The sequence below is a fragment of the Sinocyclocheilus rhinocerous genome, unplaced genomic scaffold (genome assembly GCF_001515625.1).
Source record: "Sinocyclocheilus rhinocerous isolate Xijiao unplaced genomic scaffold, SAMN03320098_v1.1 scaffold2271, whole genome shotgun sequence".
Lineage (NCBI taxonomy): Eukaryota > Metazoa > Chordata > Actinopteri > Cypriniformes > Cyprinidae > Sinocyclocheilus > Sinocyclocheilus rhinocerous.
Window position 1 is genome coordinate 235,902 of NW_015630602.1, and position 21,983 is coordinate 257,884.

Below are 21,983 nucleotides of genomic sequence, written 5' to 3' on the forward strand. Positions count from 1 at the left end.
CAGGTTTCATCTTCTGACAGCCATTTCCTTAGATAGCACTCGTCTCCAAAGGCTTTGCTCAGTGAGCCACATCATGAGCTCTGAAGTTGTGACTGTGTGTTTTAGTGTCTTGAGGCAAATTGTATTTTTAAGACACAGTTGAACAATAAGAGAGGAAGAAAGGGTGATGGGGAAAGTCACAAATAAGCTAAGAGAGTGAAACTAAGTGAGCAAAACTTCAACGTAAACTCTACTGGCTGAATCTGAGACACGCTGTTGATTACCAAATAAATAAATAAATAAATAATTGTTCAACTTGTCTCTCAGTTTAAAAAAAAAAAGAGCAAAAAGTCAAATGGACATTATTATTATTATTAAAATGGGTAATAATTATAATAGCAGTATGTATATATGGTTAAAGATAATAATAATAATAATAATAATTTCGTGTTTATTTATTTATATTTTCTTTATTTCAGTGGTAATCAATAGCATGATTCAGAAGCTATCGATAGAACTTATTTTGAACATTCCTTTCAGATGACTCATCTTTTTCCCTCTAGCAGCTAGTCTGGCCTTTATAAACATATTTAAAGTGATCATAAGACTGGGTTTCCCTCTTCCCGTTCCCCTGACAGGTGTGCACTCATGTGCCTGTGTGTTTCCCCTCTCCTTTCCTGAGCTGATATTGTTATTATAGCTGTGCTGAGTGAAGGAGTGGAAGGCTGAGCTGTGTGCCAACTAGAGCAAAAGCTTTCAGTCGAGTGGAGGAGGAAATTTCATGCAGGAAAGCTGGTAAAGCAGTTCAAGGCGGCAGAGAAGCGTTTTTAGACAGCATCCCAGGGAAATCCTGAACGCCTGCAGGGCTCTTGACCTCTGACCTCTGATAGTCACATGACTCAGATAGCGGGAAATGCAGTTGAACCTGAATGAGTCAGCACTGATTAAAGGCAGAGGAAAAAGCTAAAATGAAGCAAACACACAAAAATAAGTAGCTGTCAGTTACCAGTGATGACTCACAGAATGTCAGACATGAGTAACACACACACTCATTCACTGGCAGATGTTTCAAACATCCAGAAAATAAGCTTTTACTGTAAATGCCATCATTATGGATTACATAAAGTAAATTCATGTGACATGGTCGACTAAAACTTAATGTCTACCAGCCACTAACTTGTTAAGTGTCTTAGCGCAGACTCGTGCTATCCATCAACACACACACAAAAAATGTCTGGCTTTATCCTTTATATGATGAGTAATGTTGTCCTCTTCTTCCGGAGAGGATTGGATGACTGCTATTTAAAGAGGTGTTCGGTCATGACGTCAGTTTTTAGGCCAACCTGGAAGGCTAATTCACCATAGGTTCCCTCAGGAATTTCTAATAGGTTTTTAGAATAGTGCATGTAGATTGATTTTTGCTAAAATCAAATAATAAATAAAACTGATGCACATGGACTTAAAGCCAAAAAACTAATTTTGATTTCATTGGGTCTTCAACCACAGACTTTTAACCACAAACTGAACTGCTGTATTACAAAGTGTGTCTCTGTGTGTGTGTGTGTGTGTGTGTGTGTGTGTGTGTGTGTGTGGAGGTCAGGGCAAACCCAAACTCAGCAACCCTGTTCTCGCTGTCAGTAAGAATGATGACAGACCCCACGGCTCTGATAGGTGGTCGGCCTGACTTGATGAAAGCGTGTTTTATTTATTCATAAGGTTTGAAGCGCAGAGATATACAGCACTGCTTTAGGACAAGGGTTTTGTATCAAATTGTAGCAAATATTCTTTGTGTTCGGTTTCACTCTCAAATGACTCATAAGTGGATGAAAATGACTCAGCATATTTTGGTTTCCTGCTTGTTGGATTCTGGTGTGGGTAAAATTCCAAGCTTTCCCCCCTCTGTTAGATACACCACAATATTGAGTGAAATCGGTGCCCTCTAGTGGGAGCTTCTGGTAGTGGGGTGACAGCAGACAGTCAGGCTCCAAGCAGTCCGGGTGAAGATGCAAATCAAAAAGCCATTAGAGAAAGCCAGCGAGTTAAATCACATTTGTGAAGGTTGCACAGATTGATTTACATAGAGAGAGAATGTGTCTCCTGAATTCAAAGTAACCATAATCCTACTCTCTGTATCCATGGAACATGAGGACGTTTTTGCGTCAAGTGTTCGACTGACCAGCCCATATAATTATTGATTATAAAACCAATTAAAGTTACGTCAATGTGACAGGAATGGCAGACTGCAGCAAATTCCTTTCAGATGAAAAAAAGCCCCATCTGTATTAAATATTAGTTTAGTGCCACGTCAAAACCAAAGATGAGCTCTGGGTTTGACACTTATCATGTGGCATCCCTCTTGCATCATGGTTATTTGAAAAGCAGGGGGTTTTGTGTACAGAAATACTTATGGTAACTACCTCACCCATAATTCCTCACATCCAAACGTTATTGGTTTATAATATCAGGGCAGATGAGATGCAGTTCAGTTAACTGGCAGTATACTTTGACTTTTGAAGGCTTCATTTATGAAAGTACTTGGGCATTAAATAACCTTTCCATGTTTCTGCATTCGGCTTTACCGCAAGCGCGAGTGTGTGTGTGTGTGTGCGCGCGCGTGTTTGTGTAGAAGGGGAAAAAATCTAATAAATGAAAAGCAGAGAGTGTGCATTCATATATTTACCATACCAAAGGTGACAGGTTCATGCTATCACTGAGTGTGCTGTTATTTTGATGTGTGTCATTGGTTCTCCCCAGGCTTTGACTCACCTTTTAGTCGCGGGTGAGCGTGAGGCCAGGCTTAATTGAACACTATCAGGAAGCGTGACTAATTAACCAGAGGAAGCAGACTGACTCGCTGCAATGCAATGCTGCAATCGGTGCTCTTCCAAATGCAATACATTCTCACTAATATCCTCTTATGGGATGTTAAGTCAGACTACTGATACAGGAACAAAGTGTGACTCACCGGGACCCCCGCCTCCACCTCCACCATACCGGCCAGTCATCCTGTATTAACAGGACAGCTTGTGCAGTTTTTTTCTTGATTGTGAAATACAGAGAAAAACTACTGCCCATTATCCTATTGACATCTTTTTGAGGTCAGGTAATGATAATGACATGGAAATCTAGAGCTCTGTTTTAAACCCTAGTGAGTCACCTACATAGACAGCAGCTTTCAAAGTTCACAACAGTAATGTGACCTTATATGTGACTGATCTGGAATGCTCTACACAGGCCACACAAACTCATGTGAAGTCCAAGAAGACGTGACTCACAATTGTTTCCAGTACAGTTTGACATAAGCATGTTGCTAAACTAATATAATGTTGCTCTAATAAGTATAAAAATGTAATTAATTTAATTACTTTGGACAATTATTATGCTATTAGTTTTGGGAAAGTATTTTATGCTCACCTAGGCTGCATTCATTTGATTTAAATACAGTAAAAAAATTAATATTGTGAAATGTTATTACAATTTCAAATAACTGTTTTCTATTGCAATACATTTTAAAATGTAATTTATTCCTGTGATGGCAAAGGTGAATTTTCAGCCGCTTTTATCCCAGTCTTTAGTGTCACGTGATCGTTCAGAAATCATTCTAATGTGAAGATTTGCTGCTCAAGAAACATTTATTTTTATTATCAATGTTGAAAACAACTTAATATTTTTGTGAAAACTGTAATAATTTTTTTTCCAGGATTATTTGATGAATAGAAAGTTGTTATACAACTTTCACAATTATTTGAACATCATTTACAAAAAAAATCAAATATAACAAAATTATTTGAATTAGAAATGTTATTATTTTATTTTATTATTTTATTTTAGACCTCAGACTTTTTATTGGTAGTATATTTAATTCTAGTGTTCATATGATGCCTTAAAATTCTGTCTAGGTAGGCAGCTCACTAGGTTTTGGAACATGTCTCTACCCCCATCCTCCCACACATCAGTCACATGTTGTAGTCTAGCTGGTGCTCTGTAAAGAGTTGATGGAAGCTAATTACATGTTTGGTATTTACTTTTCTAAACTGGGTGATTTATTTAGTGAAGGTGGCTCTTACAGGTCTGCTGCTAATTATAGAGACATGGAGAGACAGGAATAGCATATTCCTGTCTCTAGAGGAATAGAGACAAAGCATACTAGCTTGCAGAGCTAAGATGCTATTTCCTAAGCCAGAGCCAGCTAAGCTACATGTGCACATATTCAGATAAATAGTGTGCTTATTCAGATAAAATAGTGAGTTAAGTTGTCTTACACCCCAAATCCTCAGTTATTTAAAGGAGTTTTGAGTAACACTTTTCCCATAAAGTGTATATAAATGCAGTGCTAATGTGCCATACTCTATATGGATTCATAATGCCTTATGACACACCTTATAATAAGCTATATACGTGTATACTTCAAATCACAGCTATGATACATATTAATACTTAGTGATTAATTATTTGACTTTTAAAGAGAAGTCGTTATAGCACACAATCAACATCACATTTTGAGATTACCAAGTGTTAAAATGCACTGTGCCCATTGAATGTGTAAAGACAAGTAGTATAATGTATTAACCTCAGCTACAATTATTCATGGAAACATAAACCCAATTACAATGTGTACTGTAATGCATTATGAATACCTTTAATGCATTATATATAGGCTACAGACTTCATAGAAAGTGTTTGCTGCATCCCAGTGCTACATTTCACCTTGAAATAACAGAATTATTTAAAGATTTAGATGGTTAAGCTCTATTTCAAACAAGATCCCACTGGATATACTTTCATTTTCTAGCATAGCGCTCATTATTCCTTTCCGCTGAATGAAATGCGCTTAAATTAGATGACAAATATTTCTCTGGAAGCACTGCCTGTTTAAGTAATGACATGTTTTGAAATTGGGCAGGCCGAGGGAGATTCCTTTTTTTCTGCAACAGTGGGAGTCAGTGTGACCACATCGTAGGTCAAAGTAAACAAAATCTCCCTGTGTTTATTATGATTTCTGTGGTAATTGGGTGGATGACGGAGTGCTGTCACTCAAACTCCACCGAGGTCAAAGTCAGTGTTGTCGTGGAGACTTTTGACTTGCGACATAAATCTGGTCCTCATTGCAGTTTATTCTAGTCAAGATCCGCCCACTTAGGCAGGAAGAGACTTTTTGACGGACATACAAAGCAACCATCCATGGCTTAAGTTGTTTACCACAGTTTTGTCGCTTTTGAGGTTGTGTAAAACCAGCCAATCAGATTTGATTCAATTAAATCTTGTCATTTATGCCAAATCTTCCCATCTGAGACTAAGAACAGTGTGTCCTTCACCGTTTGTACTGCAGAAATGCAGGGAGCCTTTATAAAATGCCTTCAGTTTCCCGTAACTCCCGAATGCCACTTCAAGAAAACGGCTTATGTATTTTCTTCCCTTTTCCCTCTCACATTTCTGTCCCTAGCTTTCTTAATCTCTGTATCTTTCTGTCTCTCCTTCTTTCTTTCTTTTTCTCTCTCTCTCCACTTCTGTTGATTGACAACTAGAGGAGAATTTTAAGACACTGGCGCCCCTGCCGTGAGCTCCTTCATATCTCTGTTTCAACTCTCATCAAACAAGCGTGCTTTGTTAGCATATGTCTGTGTAACAGACTGAAAAACCTTCCCACTTTTCTGGGCTTATAAAGTATTTAAAAAGTTTTAAAACTGAGTGTTTTGTATTTCTGTTGAATCTGATTGGATTTGCATACTGTAATGCATAATTTTTTATCATGGTATTAATTTGTATAATTTAATATTTTTACTATAGTACAATAATATAAATAATATATGTTTTTGCATTTTTTTTTTTAGAAAATTTATTTATTTATTTTATTGGTGAAATATGGCCTAGACATGTTCTTGAAAGGTTTTGTGTGGGAAACGGACGCACCTCAAGTTTTATAGACAAACTATAACCCATTTGCATATGAGGAAAGTTATTTTATTTGTTGCTTGGCAGAAGTTCCAGCCATTAACAAGTGGCAGGGTTACAAATGTGTTAGCTTTTACAATGTGTTGCATTATTTTCCACTTAAAGAGGGATTTTTTTCCGTACGGTGCTCAAAGGAGAAGAGTTTGGCTGTGAGTGTTTGTAGACATTTAATGAAGTGACCATGGGGCTGACAGGTGCTATTATTGGGAACATTAAGTGAGATGAAGGGCTACTGGCTCCCTTGGACAAGATAATGATGTTTGTGCTGGAAAGAAGAAAACCAGGAGCTGTTTAAAGATGCTTTGAGAAGAAACGTTTGGCATGGTGATATCTTCCAGATGTGTCCAGTTTGGTTCATGCAGTAAATCTCTCAAGGTGTCAACATAGACAACCATGTTGCATAATGATGTTTGAAATATTTATCTTCGCTAGTAGGCAGTATGCTAGTAATCCATTTCAAGACGGACTTGAAACTGCATTCCCCATATGAACACTCAGGCTCAATGAATCACCGCTAAGCCACGGCTCAAACAGAGAACCTTTCACTGTTGATCACAAACAAGTATTATATCCAAACCTATAATACGGAGGGAAAGACAAAGGGTCGTTTTCAAAGGGTAATGCCTCATCATCCATTGATTTTTATGGTCTTCATCACTCTGGAGAATATTCTGTGAAGATACTTTAATTACCGGAGCTGGGAATTCTCAGTGTCTGTGTGCTTTTAGTATGGATGTGAGCTGCTCTGCTGGGATTCTTGAGGGAAACTAGACTAAATGAGTCTCTGTTTGCACCACTCATGAAGATTCTGAATCAACCTTCAAACCAACAATCAACCTCCAAACAAACACAATTAACTTCATTGACAGCTACTGACACCGATTAATTCAGGTCACTTAATGAATCTGGCTGTCGGTTGTGTGAAGAGCACTCAAATGGCAAACCTGTTATCTTCCTACGTGCTGGTAATTATCCGATATACAATTAGGAGGGATATTTTGCCAGTTTATTTTGTTAAATTTTGAAATATCATCAATGGGCCAATGAGAATGTGGTCTAACAGAGTGGGTAGGGTTTGGCACCTTATTAATTTCACCTTCGCCTGAAATATGAGGTCTCAACATGAAGTGCATCTCCAAATGTCAACTTTATGCCAAGTCAACAATGATAATGTCATGCCAGGTGAGAGGAAGGGACATTTGTCATGGTCTCACTGGGTTCAAGTTTGTGTGTGTGTCCTGTCTGAGAGCATTTCAGAGGCAAATCTTTCAGTGGGACAAGGGGCAGCCAAGGGCCAGCGCACACACAGGAAACTAGTACTGACAGCCCAACTGCCTGCACTTCCTGTCAAAGCACACAGTGGCGTCTCGTCCTTGCAGAAACGACAAACACTCTCGCCTTTCTCTGCTGAGGGTCTCGTCTGGGAGTGATGTTTGAAGTACACATACACAACCATACACACGCAATAAAACCCTAGACCCCATCCTCTTCCAGTCTCCCCCGAGCCAAATGAGAGAATCGCAGCCATATGTCAGCCGTCTGCGCTCCCACTCATGTGGCGGAACGCCGCACCTCGGTATGAATGGAAAACTACCATGAAATCAATGGAGAAACTGCATTAAACTCAGTGTTGCACAGACTGACGGCTGGTGCGTTATGGGTAAACAGCGGTGAGCTGTGTTTGCTGCCGCCTCAGCCCTGATTCAGCAAAGCCTTGTTCATTTCTCAGTTACAGTGTCACAAGATGATTCCTTTTCCTCGAGGTGTCACTCTGTCCCTGAATACTGTAAACACATTCTGTATGCTCTCCCACCGCAGCACACCCTACCTTTATTCGATTATTTGTACATGTGATTAAAATGTTTCATCTTTCCCCCTCATGTCATTCTAAACTATGACTTTTTCTCTAAAACACAAAAGAAGATATTTTTAAAAATGCCTGTGTTTTTTTTGTATATACAGTGAAAGTCAGTGGGGTGCAGTGTTGTTTTGGACAGCATTTCTCGTTAACTTTGTATTAAAAAATAAATAAATAAATAAACTCTTCAGAATATCTTCTTTTGTGTTCCACATAAGAAAGAAAGTCATACAGGTTAGGGACAACATGAGAGGAAGTAAATGATGACAGAACTGACACTTTTTGCCTATTAAACTTTGACACCACCATTCAAAGGTTTGGGGTCATAAATTAATACTTTTATTAATTAAGGATGCATTAAATTGATCAGAAGTGACAGTAAAGACATTTATAAAGACTAAAATGTTTCTTGAGCACCAAATCAGCATATTAGAATGATTTCTGAAGGATTATGTGATACTGAAGACTGGAGTAATGGCTGCTGAAAATTTAGCTTTGGCATCACAGGAATTACATTTTAAAATATATTCAAATTTTAAATTCTAATAATATTTCACAATATTAAAGTTTTACTGTATTTTATTAAACAAAATTTAAAAAACGCAGCCTTGGGGGAGCATGAGACTTTCAAAAAAGTTTTTAAAAATCTTACTGACCCACAACTTTTGAACCAACCAGAACACCTTAGAAAAAAACATAAAAAGGTTCTTAAAAACACTCATATCAACTGCACATCAACAACAAACATCGTCACAACTTCCTGCTTTATTTACCTCTTTCCTTTTGCCTTGGTAGTGTTTTCAATTATCATAAATTCCTCTAATAAGATATAGAAGTTTTTACAGTCCCGTACAGTACTATATAACTCAATTTACAGCATTACACAACAGCCCTCAAGTGTTTCAGGGCTGTTAAGTATTCCATATGCTTGTGAAGTGCCTCATTTTTTATTAACAACACAATTCCACCCAGCTATGTGATTCATAATCTAAACTTCCTCTAAAAACATTAAAATAAACCCCAAATACAGTCTTTGGATCAGTCCGCAAGGCGATGATGAACTCACGGACCCTTCTGTCTGATTCATGACAGCTTTTCTCAGCAGCTGACTCCCCCTGTTGGCTGACAATTGTAATGGCAGTCTTCCAGTACCTGCGCAGTTATAGGCACTGCATAGAGAGCAGACAGTAGAGAGAGCCGAATGCTGCCGTTTATCAGCGGGACGCTGGGGACGGGGACAACCTGGGCTCAGATATTCTTAAGAGGTACACACACTTCACTTGAGCTTAACTCTAGCAGGCTGAAACAGCAACTGTTAACTGCTTCTTAGAGTCAGGGACAAAGCCAGGGGTTTTGTGTTTTTGTTTGATGGATGTGTGTGTGTGTGTGTGTGTGTGTGGGTGTGTGGACGCATGTATGAGTACATTGGCAACCTGCTTGCGAGGGGAGGAGGCAGCGCTCATGAATGACAGCCGCATGAGTGTGTGTGTGTGTGTGTCCGTTTAATGCTGTGTGAACGCTGAGGGTGGCATAGTTGGGTTTTACAGTGAAGTGATGCATCAGCCAAACAAGCGCTTGCTCATTAATAGAGACAAAACCACAGTGTCAGAGCTGTTGGGAAAATAATGGGTCGCGGGAAAAGAAACAGTGACGCATGATAAATAGCTGTGAGTGAAGTCACAGGGCGCTCATTTGGGGACTAAGGAGCACCGGGACTCACTTTGAGATGTGTTCTTGTTCATGTGAGCTTCTGCCGGTCTCACAGTGGGAAACACCAGCAAGTTCATTCCCTAAAATAACGGGACAGGAATCTGTTTAACCTTGGCTCTGTGTACTTCCCTCCGTGAAACTATCGGATTGAACGACTGCTTTACAACCAGTTTCCTTCTGCCATAAGAGTCGCTTATTTACAGCTGCAGACCGGCCCATTTCACCCTCCTTCGTGCCTTAGTGTTAATGGCAGCATTGATTAAAGCATTGCTTTAAACCAGTGCTGCTGGTTATCATGTGCATTGGAGATGCTGGCTTGCTTGTTACAGAACTTCTCTTCGGTATACTGTTCATTGCCTTGGCTGATAAAAATGTTAATGGTGGTTTTCAGATAAACCAATCTGTTTATAAGAAAGTAAATGACTGTGGTAATGGTTCTCTCAGGGAGATTTCATCTGTATCCACTGCTATCCTCATTACCAGAATGCAAAGATACTCCTTTAGCCTTATTTTAATGAGAATCTTCTCTTCCTCTACCTGTCAGCATTTTATTTTTAATTTTCATTTTTGCTTATCTTTTAAACCCCAAGTTAAAGCTGAAGCATGTAATTTTTCTGAGGTTAAATACCTTCTCTTATCCCAGCTTAATATGCAGAGACAACTTTAAGTAAACCAATTTTCTTTAAGTAAACCAAATTTTCCCTAAAAAGTAAAAACGCTTGGGCTCTGTGGTGCTTTCAAAACATTGCTTTCTTTGTTTGGCACCCCAAATGGCTCTGCATGGCAACATTAGCACAACCAATAACGTTTGGGGAGTGGTTGTTTGTCTGGTCAATGGTAGGAGTGTTTGGGAAACCTGTTTGAAAACAGGTAGCGCAGAAATAAGGCAGCTTTTGACCGACCTTAGCAACATATTTAACCCTAGTTTATGAAGCCTAACTTTTATAGTCCCAAAAGTAGAGTATATACTGTGAAACGTGGAAGTGTAGGACATTACTTATCAAAAAGTATTGCAATCATTAAATATTCATGAACTTTTTATGTTCACTGAAACTCTTTTGTTTCATAGTCTGAGGGCATGACAAATGTTGAACAGTGAACAACCAGAAAAAGTCAAAGTTTGTGGTGGTTATCATTGTCCAGCTGGCCCATGCTGGTAGATGGCCTACCCTAACTACACCAAAAAGCATTTCGATTGATAGCCATTCAAAAGAAGCTGTGTAGTCTGACTTGAAATAGCATGAAATAGACATTTTTCCATCCTTTCTTGTGGTGCCATCAGCACTGTCATTTTCCTACAGCTCTAGTGATAATTAGTCACATGACATGAATGGCTCAGGTGATTTGGCTTACACGTAGCTTTCTCCAGGTTTTTTGCTCACTGTGTGCTGTATTTGTCCAGTTGACATTATTAACCATTAATATGCCAATAGGAACGTTAACCCAGAGTTATAAATACTGTGTGAAAAACCTGACTACCCATGATTGTAGTCAGCTACAGTAAAGCATGAACAAGATAGCTGCTACTGGGTTAACAATTTTAAATGTAAAATGTGCTCTAGTCTCTTGCTTTTCCTGTTGTTCTTTGTTCTCTCTCTCTCTCTTTCTCTCTCTGTCTTGCTCTCTCTCTCTCTCTCTCTGTCATTTCGTTCTCTCGTCTTGCTTTCTCTTCCTATGTCTCACTTGCTTTCTTTGTTGATCTCCGGGCGCTGGAGGCAATAAGAGGAAGACAGAGTGATTTCTCTTTCCTTCCTGTCAAAGGTCCAGATGGACATTTTCTGCCCGTCGAGCACATGAACAACTGTGGCACTGCGGCACCCCTAATTCTCTCAGCCCTCCGTCAGGCAGGAAAAAGGAGAACAGGGTTGTGCTGCAGAGAATCGCTGTCTTATACTCCACTTCCTTTTCTGACCTTTCAACCGCTGCATCAGTTTACCTCACCAACTCACTCAGGTTAAGCCACAGAAATACAAATTCCTTCTACATCCTGGGCCACAGGATGAACCAAAACATCAATATCATAGCCAAACCAGAGCAGAATTCACCTGGTTTTCTAGATGCTGCTGAAATGTGTAAATTCTTTGCTGTTTTCTCTGCTGTGACTGGAGGTATTGGCATGTGCGGTAGTGTAGCTGTTTGTTTACTCAACTCTCGGAGGTGACTGTGATTTGGAGTGGTGAGCGGAGGCCTTTATTGGATCTCTTTTGTATTGTGTTGTGTTAAAGTGGGAGGATGACTAAAGATCTCTTCATCACCCTGTTCTTGTTAACAACTCCTCATCATATGCTGAAACCACAACAGACAAAACCTTTGAACTGTGGCATCTTTGAGTGGAATGCTTCCTTTTGCCTGGCGAAGGCATAAATGTGTTTAATTGGTCACTGCGTTTGAGGTGGCGAGAGAGCATGGCTGATCTTTTTTAATTTTATGAGGCATTATAATATGGTCTCAAATGAAACTATAGCTACTTAAATGAAAATTCCTTTGATATTTTACTGGGTTTGTGGGTGTAAATTTTACCACTTTAAATACATTTTAGCACGTCATTCATAACTTTAGCATTAAGCAGGGTGCAGATTATGAGGGTTTGGAGAGGTCTGTTCATCCTAATTAAGGCTGAAACTGCATAAAAGAAGCCAGAACAAAAGTATTGGATGCTATAGCAACATTAGGATGGTTGACCGTTTTCTGTTAGGATCAAAATTGGATGATACAGTACTCTGAAAACACAAATAAAAAGTAAAATATGAGCTGAAAAATGTATAGTCTTTATATAATGCACATACTGATTTGAAATGTTACAGACAAAAGCCCCATACAGGCAATTCTATTAGTGAGAGGATGTGAGCTCTGAGAGTGTCCCTTGCCACTGGGGTGCTCTCACTTAAGTGGGAAATGGAAAACCGCTTGCTTCATGTGAAATGTGATCTAATCCTAAAATCACAATGAAAGAGCAGAGCTCTAAGATTTGTGACATGAGTTTTTAAGGGGCCCTATAACAGACCCCTGAGGAACACCTATCCAAGGACATATTACTGAGACACCAGGGGGTTGCATTTGTTCGTACAGACCTGGTATATTAAGCAATAAATAAGGACTTACTTAATTTAGTGTTCCTTGCATGCTGTTTCAATGTTTTTGCAGTTACACTTCTGCTGCGAAACAGTTTTGTAAAAACTTACTGTAGCTGCACCAGGACTTTAACAATGGTTTAAAAGCTCAATGTGCAATGACACCATCATTTAGAGAGGAATTAGCCTTTTGAAAAGTTAATTTGTTGTAAGTAGGTACTATCCTTGTAATCCACGTCTGATTAAATGGATCAGCTGTGTCAAAATGTCATATAAGGGCTGGATTCTATCCTGTAAAATAATCCAGGTAATCTATTATAAATGCTGAGGCCTTATTGATAGTTTTGATTAAATTGACCTCATACTTAAGCTGGGTGCTTTGATGGCTAGGTTTTTGTTTTCCTAAGTGGTTCTGGTTCTGATCTTCTGTCAATCAAACCACAGACGCCTTTTACCTGCTTAGGTCCTCTTTGACATAATTCTTCATTAATCAGTATTGTATCAGTATTAGAGGCTATGTTCTTTATCAGATTTTTTTCCCTCATATTCCCTATAGATCTACACTGATTGGGCAAACCATTATTTGGCCAAGTCCGGTTGTCCGAGGCTTATTAAGGACCTGACTCAGGACATTCCCGATGGAGTTCTGCTGGCAGAAATCATCCAGATAATAGGTAAGGGTACACGCAAACGTACATACACACACAGCGCAGGCTAATAAATCTTCACAGCTCATTTCAGTGATACAATTATATGTGTAAAACATAACTACTTACTGTGATTCAGCTTTAAGTTATTTTGCTCACGTTAAACTGGATTAGGAAATCAGCAACATGAAAATTGAACGCAATCTCTGCACTATTTAAGCATATGTCTCCCATATGTTCACTTTAGTGAGCCCAGAGTGGTTTGCGTTGTGTGCATGTGTGTCAGTCTGTCTTTTTTCTTTTTCTTTCTTTCTTTCCCCCATCCCATTTTCCCCTCCTCTGGGCTGTCCTGAAACTTTATTATGAACCTCCGGCATACAATGGCAGATCTTATGTCACAAACTCGCAACCAACAGCTGATGAATTAACAACCATTCATTTTCTCAGCGTTTTCTCCCACACTGCAAACATACACGCACTCATTCAATCACAAACTCTCGAAAACTGCAAAGGCGAACTTTCTTGCCTCATGACGGTAACCCGTGGATGGAAAGGCCACGAGATTGTGGTACACTTCTGTGTTTTGTACAGCGTGCTGCAGAGGTTTAACCCAGAAATATCTCTGTTGCAGCTAATGAGAAGGTAGAAGATATTAACAGCTGCCCCAAGAGTCACTCTCAAATGGTAAGTTTCTTTTTTTTTGTCATAATACATGTAATACATTAACAGCATGATGTCTGTTCTCTGCATTATTGTTTCTTTTCTTTATTTTTATTAATAATTTTTTTTCCTGACTTATTAACTTTATACCACATCTGCCAGGCCTTTTTTTTGTAAACATTTACCAGCTATAAATCATTCTTACAGATATAAATGTTTTGATCAAAAGGCGAAAATACTGTAAACATAAAATTGTGTCTACATATATAGTAAATGAAAATAATTAAATTAACTGAAACTGATAGTGAAGTGTCCAGTTTTACTTTTTCAGTACGTTTTATTTATGTCACAACAGTATTATATAGCTAATTTTATAGCATACTTCCTATAAACAGCACATGTCACTGTGTCACTAAGATAAACCAGTCTCATAAAAATGCACCTGTCAGAAAATCAAGAAAACATATTTTGTTCCTTTTGGTCTGCCAAATCAAGATGCTTTTGCTGATGGTTCTGCAAAATAAAGATTATTTGCTGTTATCTGTGTAGGTAAGATCTTATATGCTTATGTTGTGTTTCTACTGGAGCACATTGCAGTGATTAAACTCTTGCTAAGCTGTACTAGAGTAAAGGGTTTAGTGGCCCCACAAGTCTTTTCTGCAGTAGAATGGCCCGGCCGAGTCCTGGGCTATAATTCTCTGCATGTCAATGAGTACAGCAGAAAATCCTGGGTTAGTTGCTGTGGGCTTCTCCTAACAACTCCCATGTAGGTATGCTTGTCAGATTGGAAGAGCACAAAGACCCCAGTAAAAGCTTAAGTTCAAGGCTAACTGTGAGATGGTGTGTGTGTGTGTGTGTGTGTGTGTGTGTTTTGGGGTAGGCGTAGGAAGTTTCATTGTTCCAATCAGTGCCCATTGATCTTGCACCTGCTGCCAGCATGAGTGTGCACACGTATGTAGAGGTTTTACACTGAGGAAGTGTGTCTGTTTATGAGAAACTGTTTACGGGAAGTTGAGGTTATGGAGGAATATTTAGGGCATACACGCACTGTATCGCAGCCAAGCTTCACGTCCATAACATCAGCACATTGTTGCAGATTGGCAGGAGACTTCTCTGTGATTGCTACGATATTTGTCAGTATTTGATTGATAGGAACAGGTTATTGTGCAACAAAAGCATGTTTTGTTGATAGATGGGATGCTGGTGTTCAGGGTTCTTAAATAGATTATAAGAAATAGTTCAGCCAAGAATGAAAATGTTGTCTTTGTCCATGCAGTGAAAATCAGTATGGCGGCACACCAGTAACATCATTGGTGGGAGGCAAGTACAGTATACAAAGTTATCAGAAGACATGGATCAAACCACTGGAACTGTATGCATTACTTTTATGATACATAAATAACCCTTTTTGGAGCTTCAATCTTTTTGACTCAATTGACTTACATCTGAATGGACAAAAACAGCTGAAACATTTCTCAAATATTCTGTTGTGTCTTCCACAGAATTAAAAAATCATAGTGGTTTGGAACTAGTCTTTTAACCAGCTCCACCTCCCATAAACAAGCTTAATCAGAAAAATTGCGCTGGTTAACCAGCTTTCTTTTTTCTTTTTTTGCTGGGTCACCATCAAAATTCCCTCTTGTTTAAGCTGGGGGGGGGATTTTGTCATTTATGTGTGTTAAATGAGAGGATAAGAAATATCCTGGCCACAGCTTGGTTAACGTGTTCAGGAATAAGTCAGGAAGCTAATCTATTGCCCCTTTTCCTGTATTTGTTTATTAATATTAAACAGTAAATCACGTCAAGCCTCATTGCTCAAGGAGTTGGCATTCTGCCATTGAGAAATAATCAATTATAACTATTCTTCAGAAAGGAAATTCCTTATCGATTTGGATTAGATAGTCCTCAATGCATTTTCCGCTGCGAAACAATAAAAATGTACAACTTTGGCATTAGCAAAAAACGCTTGCTCACGTCCATTAAAAGCACCTGTTAAAAGTAACTCAGCTTCAGTTAAATGAGTGTACTGTTGGGTGCTTTCCCAGGCAATGAAGATGTTTGCTAAATTACATGCGTAATAAACTCTCTCTCATTGATCTGATTGGTCTCTCGGGGCTTAATTAAACTGGCATGAAGAGAGGCAGATAAATCGCCGCCCACAGGCTGTCTGTTCATTCACTGACCCTTATGGAAACGTTTGTCATTTGAACCTCAACTGCACCAGAAGCTAAAAAGCTAGGACCCATTTTTCCCAAAAGGAATGACTATGATCCCAAGGCTGGTATTCTGATTAGTCTGGAATTCTAAACGTGTCGGTCCACCAAATGAGACCTCGCTGCCATTTGTGGCCTAGTCAGTGAGAGATGGCTATTTCTGGAGGTTATGCATCAGAATGGGAGTTCCCCTGGACACGAGCATATCCTATAAGCCTGCCTTGATTAGCAGATCCAGGGATTGCAACATTTGAAGATGTCCCCGGGGCATGTACACAAATTACTTTGTATATACAACTCTCAAAGATCATCAGAGGTGACATATTGGAAAATTGGCCAATTTAATATACAGTTTGTAATCTCATTTAGTATTAACATTAAGATATCACTGAGGAGTCTCTTGGCTTCTTAGTGGTTGTTTTGTGGCTGACGACTGCTTCATCAAATCCCTGTTTGCACCTCTTTCCTCTCTCATCAGGCATTGTTAGGACAAATTCAGTCTGACAGTGTTGTCTCGTCCCTAAAACTGGAAACCGCAGGAACTGAGCATGTAGAGAGTGCCTTTGAACACAACCAGACACCCTCCAGCTCAGAAAAAGACCGAAAGAAATCCAAACAGCGCCATAAAAATCCATTCGGCTGAAACAAAAGCGTCAGAATACTAATCTATATAATTAAAACTTTCATTAATAAACCACATTGCACTTCAAAAGGCTACAGATGTGTAGGCACATAATTGGACTGCACTTCCCAGAATACACCACATAAACCTGTGTATTGTAAACTCTACAGGTTGCAACCGCAAGTCTGTCTATATACAGGACATATGACTTGCTTTCAGTGTCTTCTACTGCTGTCAGGAGAGGCTCACTGATCAGCTACCTCTCCAGGTCGTGTGGGAGGACCGGTGCAGTTAAGTGTGTTAGGGCTTGTAAAGTGGATGTATCATCTGGGCTCCATCTGTTAGCAGCATACAGCCTGACAGCTGAGAGATACACTCCTTGCTTCATCTACAGACATCAGCTTATCCCTTTGATGGCATACCGCATTCACCTTTATGTGATTAATACAGCATGCATCCACCCAACTGTTGGCTATAGAGCACAGGATACTCAGCTCGTTTACCCTGCTACATATCAGCTGGTCCACATAATGTCAGGATCAATGAAGCACTTAATTGATGGACTTTGGGTCTTTATTGAGTTTGTTTGGTTAGCTACCGCGTTGGTTCATCAAAACGATGGACCGTGTGGATTTGATTGAGTTATTAGATTAAGAATTAATTAGTGAGTTAGTTTGGTCAGTTAGTAAGTTAGGCTAGTTCATCTAAAGGATGGGCTTTTGGTGTTGATGTAGTTAGTTTGCATAATAGTTCATCAAGAAGCGTGACGATGGGTCATAATTGAGTTGGTCTGGTTATTTAGTGTGTTAGTTTCTGAAGAGAATAAACTTTGGAACTGTGTTGGGCTTTTGGTGTTGATTTAGTTATTTTGGTTAGTGAGGTAGTTCTTCAAGAAGCATGACATTGCATCTTGATTGACTTGGTTTGGTTGTTTAGTGAGTTAGATCATTGAAAGGATGGCTTTTTGGACTTGTTTGAGTTAGTTAGATTTTTAGTAAATAACTAACAAGTGTTCTCTAAATAGAACACATTTACATTTAATCATTAAGCACACACTTTTTTATGAAGTATCTTACATGAGGATCTTAACACTCTTTAATGAGTGTTTTGTTTGTTTGTTTTTTTGCTTTGGTCTTGCCATATAAGACCAAAAAATAGCTTAGGTTTTTTTTAGATGGACTTTTTAGCAGACTTTTGCCTCGCATTTCCCTCTTTTGCTGTGCCGCCTTTTCTTTTTTTTTTGAGCAGGTGGTGGTCAGCTTAAATATCAGTCATTCGGTTCAACTCTCACTCTCTTTCTTTCTCTGCGCAGCTCTCTCAGAGGGGTTGAGCAGTTTGATATTAACCAAGTGTGTCTTACACAGCATCATGAGATATTTCTCACTTTGTCTTTTCGTATGTTTAACGCCCCATAGTGACACTTGACGTTCACATTTGATTTGTGACATGCAGCGTTTGACATTAGCAGTGACCTTTCCATCTGGGCTTGTAGACATGAAATGTTTCTGATTGTTTCCTGTCAGATATATTTACTCTCACTGGACTGTGATTGTGCTTTGACCTCTGCTGTGGGAGGATCTGTTTTTGGATTGATGCGTCTTCCACCTCTTTACTTTTGTCTGGATTTCAATTCTCTTAGAAATGACTTTGAGGTTGGTGTTTTCTGATGTCTTTTTCCTTCCTCAGACATGTTTGACACACTTTCAAAATCTAATTTCCGTGTCCTGTTGTAATCCTGTCACATTTAGACGTCTACAGTTAGACGAATGAAGGAAATGGTCCTTTATTATATCGTCGACAAACATATTTGACAGACATTTTAATGGAGCCCCAAATATCCGGTCTCCCAGAGTGAAAATCAGAACATCTAAGCCGCTGATTACATCTAACTTGAATGCTTTTCTGTGGTTCGTTCAAATTCTGCTCTGCAACAATAAGAAGCTTAATAATACCACACAGAGAAAACTATAGAAGTGAGCCTGTGAAATCTCAGAGCAACTCTTGTTTCTTTTAAGAAATCTACAAAGATCAAACCATAAAACAGACAGTGACGAGGATAACCACAGCATAGAGTCATGGTTTCAGATGGTAATATGGAAGAACTAGATGTGACGTGGCTAAAAGAGCAAATCTGTCACCCAGAACATTACTCAAAAATCCACAAGCCTCATTTATGAGAGAGAAAACTATAGAAGTGAGCCTGTGAAATCTCAGAGCAACTTTTCAAAAGTTTCTTTTAAGAAATCTACAAAGATCAAACCATAAAACAGACAGTGACGAGGATAACCACAGCATAGAGTCATGGTTTCAGATGGTAATATGGAAGAACTAGATGTGACGTGGCTAAAAGAGCAAATCTGTCACCCAGAACATTACTCAAAAATCCACAAGCCTCATTTATGAGATGATGGCCTTAAAAGGATAGTATACCCAAAAATGAAATTTGTCACCATTTGTTTAACCTCATGTCGTTCCAAACCTGTACATCCATTTTCTTACGTGGAACACAAAAAAGGAGAACATGTTAAGACTGCTGGTCGCTCCTTTCTATGCATTTCCAAAGATAATAAGCTGGAGTTTTTAAGATTCAAAAAAGGGTCCAAAAGTATTCTAAAAGTACTGTATCATTAAAGTTGTCCAAACTTAAATGTGCCATCTTCCAAGTCATTAATTACTGTAGATCTTGCCATCTTCTTTAGTTGTGTGTTCGGGTAAAAAATCTGATTCTTTGAGTCAGATCTTTTCAGTGATGTAGTTCACAAAAGACTCTTAACCATTTGTTACGAATCAGATTGATCTCGGGTTAACCCACCAACTTATACACAGCAATGTACTGGGGACTTTATTGTAATGCAAAAGTCACATGGACCACTTTTATGATATTTTGTTGTGCTTTTGGGTCATTTTTGAAGTTTCAAAAAAGAAAATAATACTGGTTTGGAACAATGTAAGTGCTTTCTTAAAAATTGCTGGCATTTTACCTTGTCCTAAATGGTGGATCTGCAATATGGGATCTTGGCATTCTCAAATGTTTTGAGAAAGCAGACACTTGAAAGCACATGTTGCAGGCAGGCCGTCCACTGGTGCTGTACCTCCACCAGTCTTGTGCTGGGCAGCGGCTGCAGCCTGATCTATTTAGTTCCTAATTAGACAGAGGAGGCCACAGGAATTTAACGGCTGTCATCATTGGCTGGCATTATAATGGCTCAGCTCTGGTTGTTTGTCTCAAATGGAAATAAAACATGGGAAACACCTGGGAAGAAATCAACCAAATCAGGACAGGAACAGGAAACTAACCAAATAAGGGCATAGGAAGGCACATGGGGAGCAAGACACACAAAACATGGAACAAAGTCTGACAGTAAGTGCTTTCTTAAAAATTGCGGGCATTTTACCTTGTCCTAAATGGTGGATCTGCAATATGGAATCTTGGCATTCTCAAATGTTTTGAGAAAGCAGACACTTGAAAGCACATGTTGCAGGCAGGCCGTCCGCTGGTGCTGTACCTCCACCAGTCTTGTGCTGGGCAGCGGCTGCAGCCTGATCTATTTAGTTCCTAATTAGACAGAGGAGGCCACAGGAATTTAACGGCTGTCATCATTGGCTGGCATTATAATGGCTCAGCTATGGTTGTTTGTCTCAGTGCCCACTGGGCACATAGAATGGCATGCTGAAGTTGGCACTGAGATGGCTCTAACAAAGAGACCTGCCAAGAATTACTATAACACTATTAGTGCAGAAATTATTTTCTACGGTCTTATTTGTTGCATTTGTGAATTAAACTATTAATAAAAGTAATTAAATAATATACATTAATAAACAGAAGTCCTGAAGAGCAAAATGCACATTTATTTTTATTTTTATTTGGATTGTACGTTTAGTTATACATGTCTAATGGCAATTCTGTGGCATACTTTGCAGTAAAAAAAAAAAAAAGGTGGAGGGAGTGGCTCTACTTTTTACTTTTCCATTGAATATTTTTTTCAGCTTCTAGTCAATTTCAGTTTTGCAAAATGTATGTATGTATGTATGTATTTATTTGCAAAATATATGTATTAAATATTTCCACCATTTTTGCCCTATAAAAAAAAGTCAGATTTTTTTTTTTGCGGGAAGTTGTCACATAATTTAAATACTAAACCTGTTATGAGAAAAAAAAGGGAGAAAATTGAGGGGGAAAATAACATTTTAACTCAAAGCACATGTTGGATAAAAAAGCACAAGTTAGTTTGGATGATAAAATTCTCCTAAATCATAACTAAATATTAACTTGTTTTCTTAAATATGTAATTGAGACAATTTTGAAGACTGTTTTGAACTATTAAACCAATATAAAACCACTTTCAGAGAAAACTTTTTATTTATATATTTATTTATTTTTTGGGTAGTTGGAAATTGACTCATATTTTGAAAGTTATAATATTTAGATATAACCCTTTTAAACTTCCCTGTGTGACAATTAGCCTATTGGACAGTGTGAAACTATTGTTTTTGCTGTGTACTTATGGACAGCTCATCAAATTCATGTGCATGTGGTCACTACAATCAAAGGAACTGAAATGCTGCAAAAACGACTGTAGCTGTCTCTTAGTAAAACCAAAAGTGCTGGAGAAAACAGCGTTTATCTGTTCTCTTAGCTCTGAGTGGTTTTTAAGTGAAACCCATATAATTGAGGCTTGAGACCATTTGTATTTCATGGTAGTGTTGGAGCAGCAACACTTTCCAAAGCCAGCGCTCACCCTACGGTTATCCGATACGTTTGGAGCCAGTCCCTGCGCAACTAGCTGGGCCCCTCAGCATCTGGATCCACACAGCCGGACCCGAGTACAAACATTTACTCTGCATTAAAGCCTTGTTCTGATAAGTGTGTTGTATAGATTAAACACGATCAGATTTATGACGTTTGCCACTCACAGCGACAGTAAACTTAAACGACTCATCATTGTCATTTGGAGGAAGGGACGTAAGCAACTCATGGTAATTTTCCATGCTTTTGTCATCCATGTCAGCCTGAAAACTGCTTGCTTATAAATTTCTCAATATTATTTGGTGAAAATATACCTCATCAAAACATTCTCCTCCCTAATTTTGTTTAATGACATATCTGGTGCTGGAAAATGTCAGTTTATGTCGGAAAAACAGATGATCTGACTTTCCCGGAGTGTTGTTAAAATCCCACATGGTTTAAAAAACCGCTCGGCAAGCGGCAGTTTGGTAAAGCTGACGAGAGCTCTGCTCGCCATTAGCGTATAGAATCACGGTTTTGGTTTG

The 21,983-nt window shown here is 38.8% G+C and overlaps 1 protein-coding gene across 1 annotated transcript in view; it reads left to right on the plus strand.

Annotated features, from left to right (window-relative positions):
- The window catches only part of LOC107740692 (neuron navigator 3-like), a gene marked incomplete at its 3' end in the record, with an annotated part of 61,720 nt that overhangs the window by 29,992 nt on the left and 9,745 nt on the right, over window positions 1-21,983 (plus strand). The window contains exons 2-3 of the mRNA XM_016553201.1: window positions 13,127-13,244; window positions 13,849-13,901. Of these exons, the coding sequence (XP_016408687.1) occupies window positions 13,127-13,244; window positions 13,849-13,901 (171 nt within the window). The remainder of the gene's footprint in view (window positions 1-13,126; window positions 13,245-13,848; window positions 13,902-21,983) is intronic.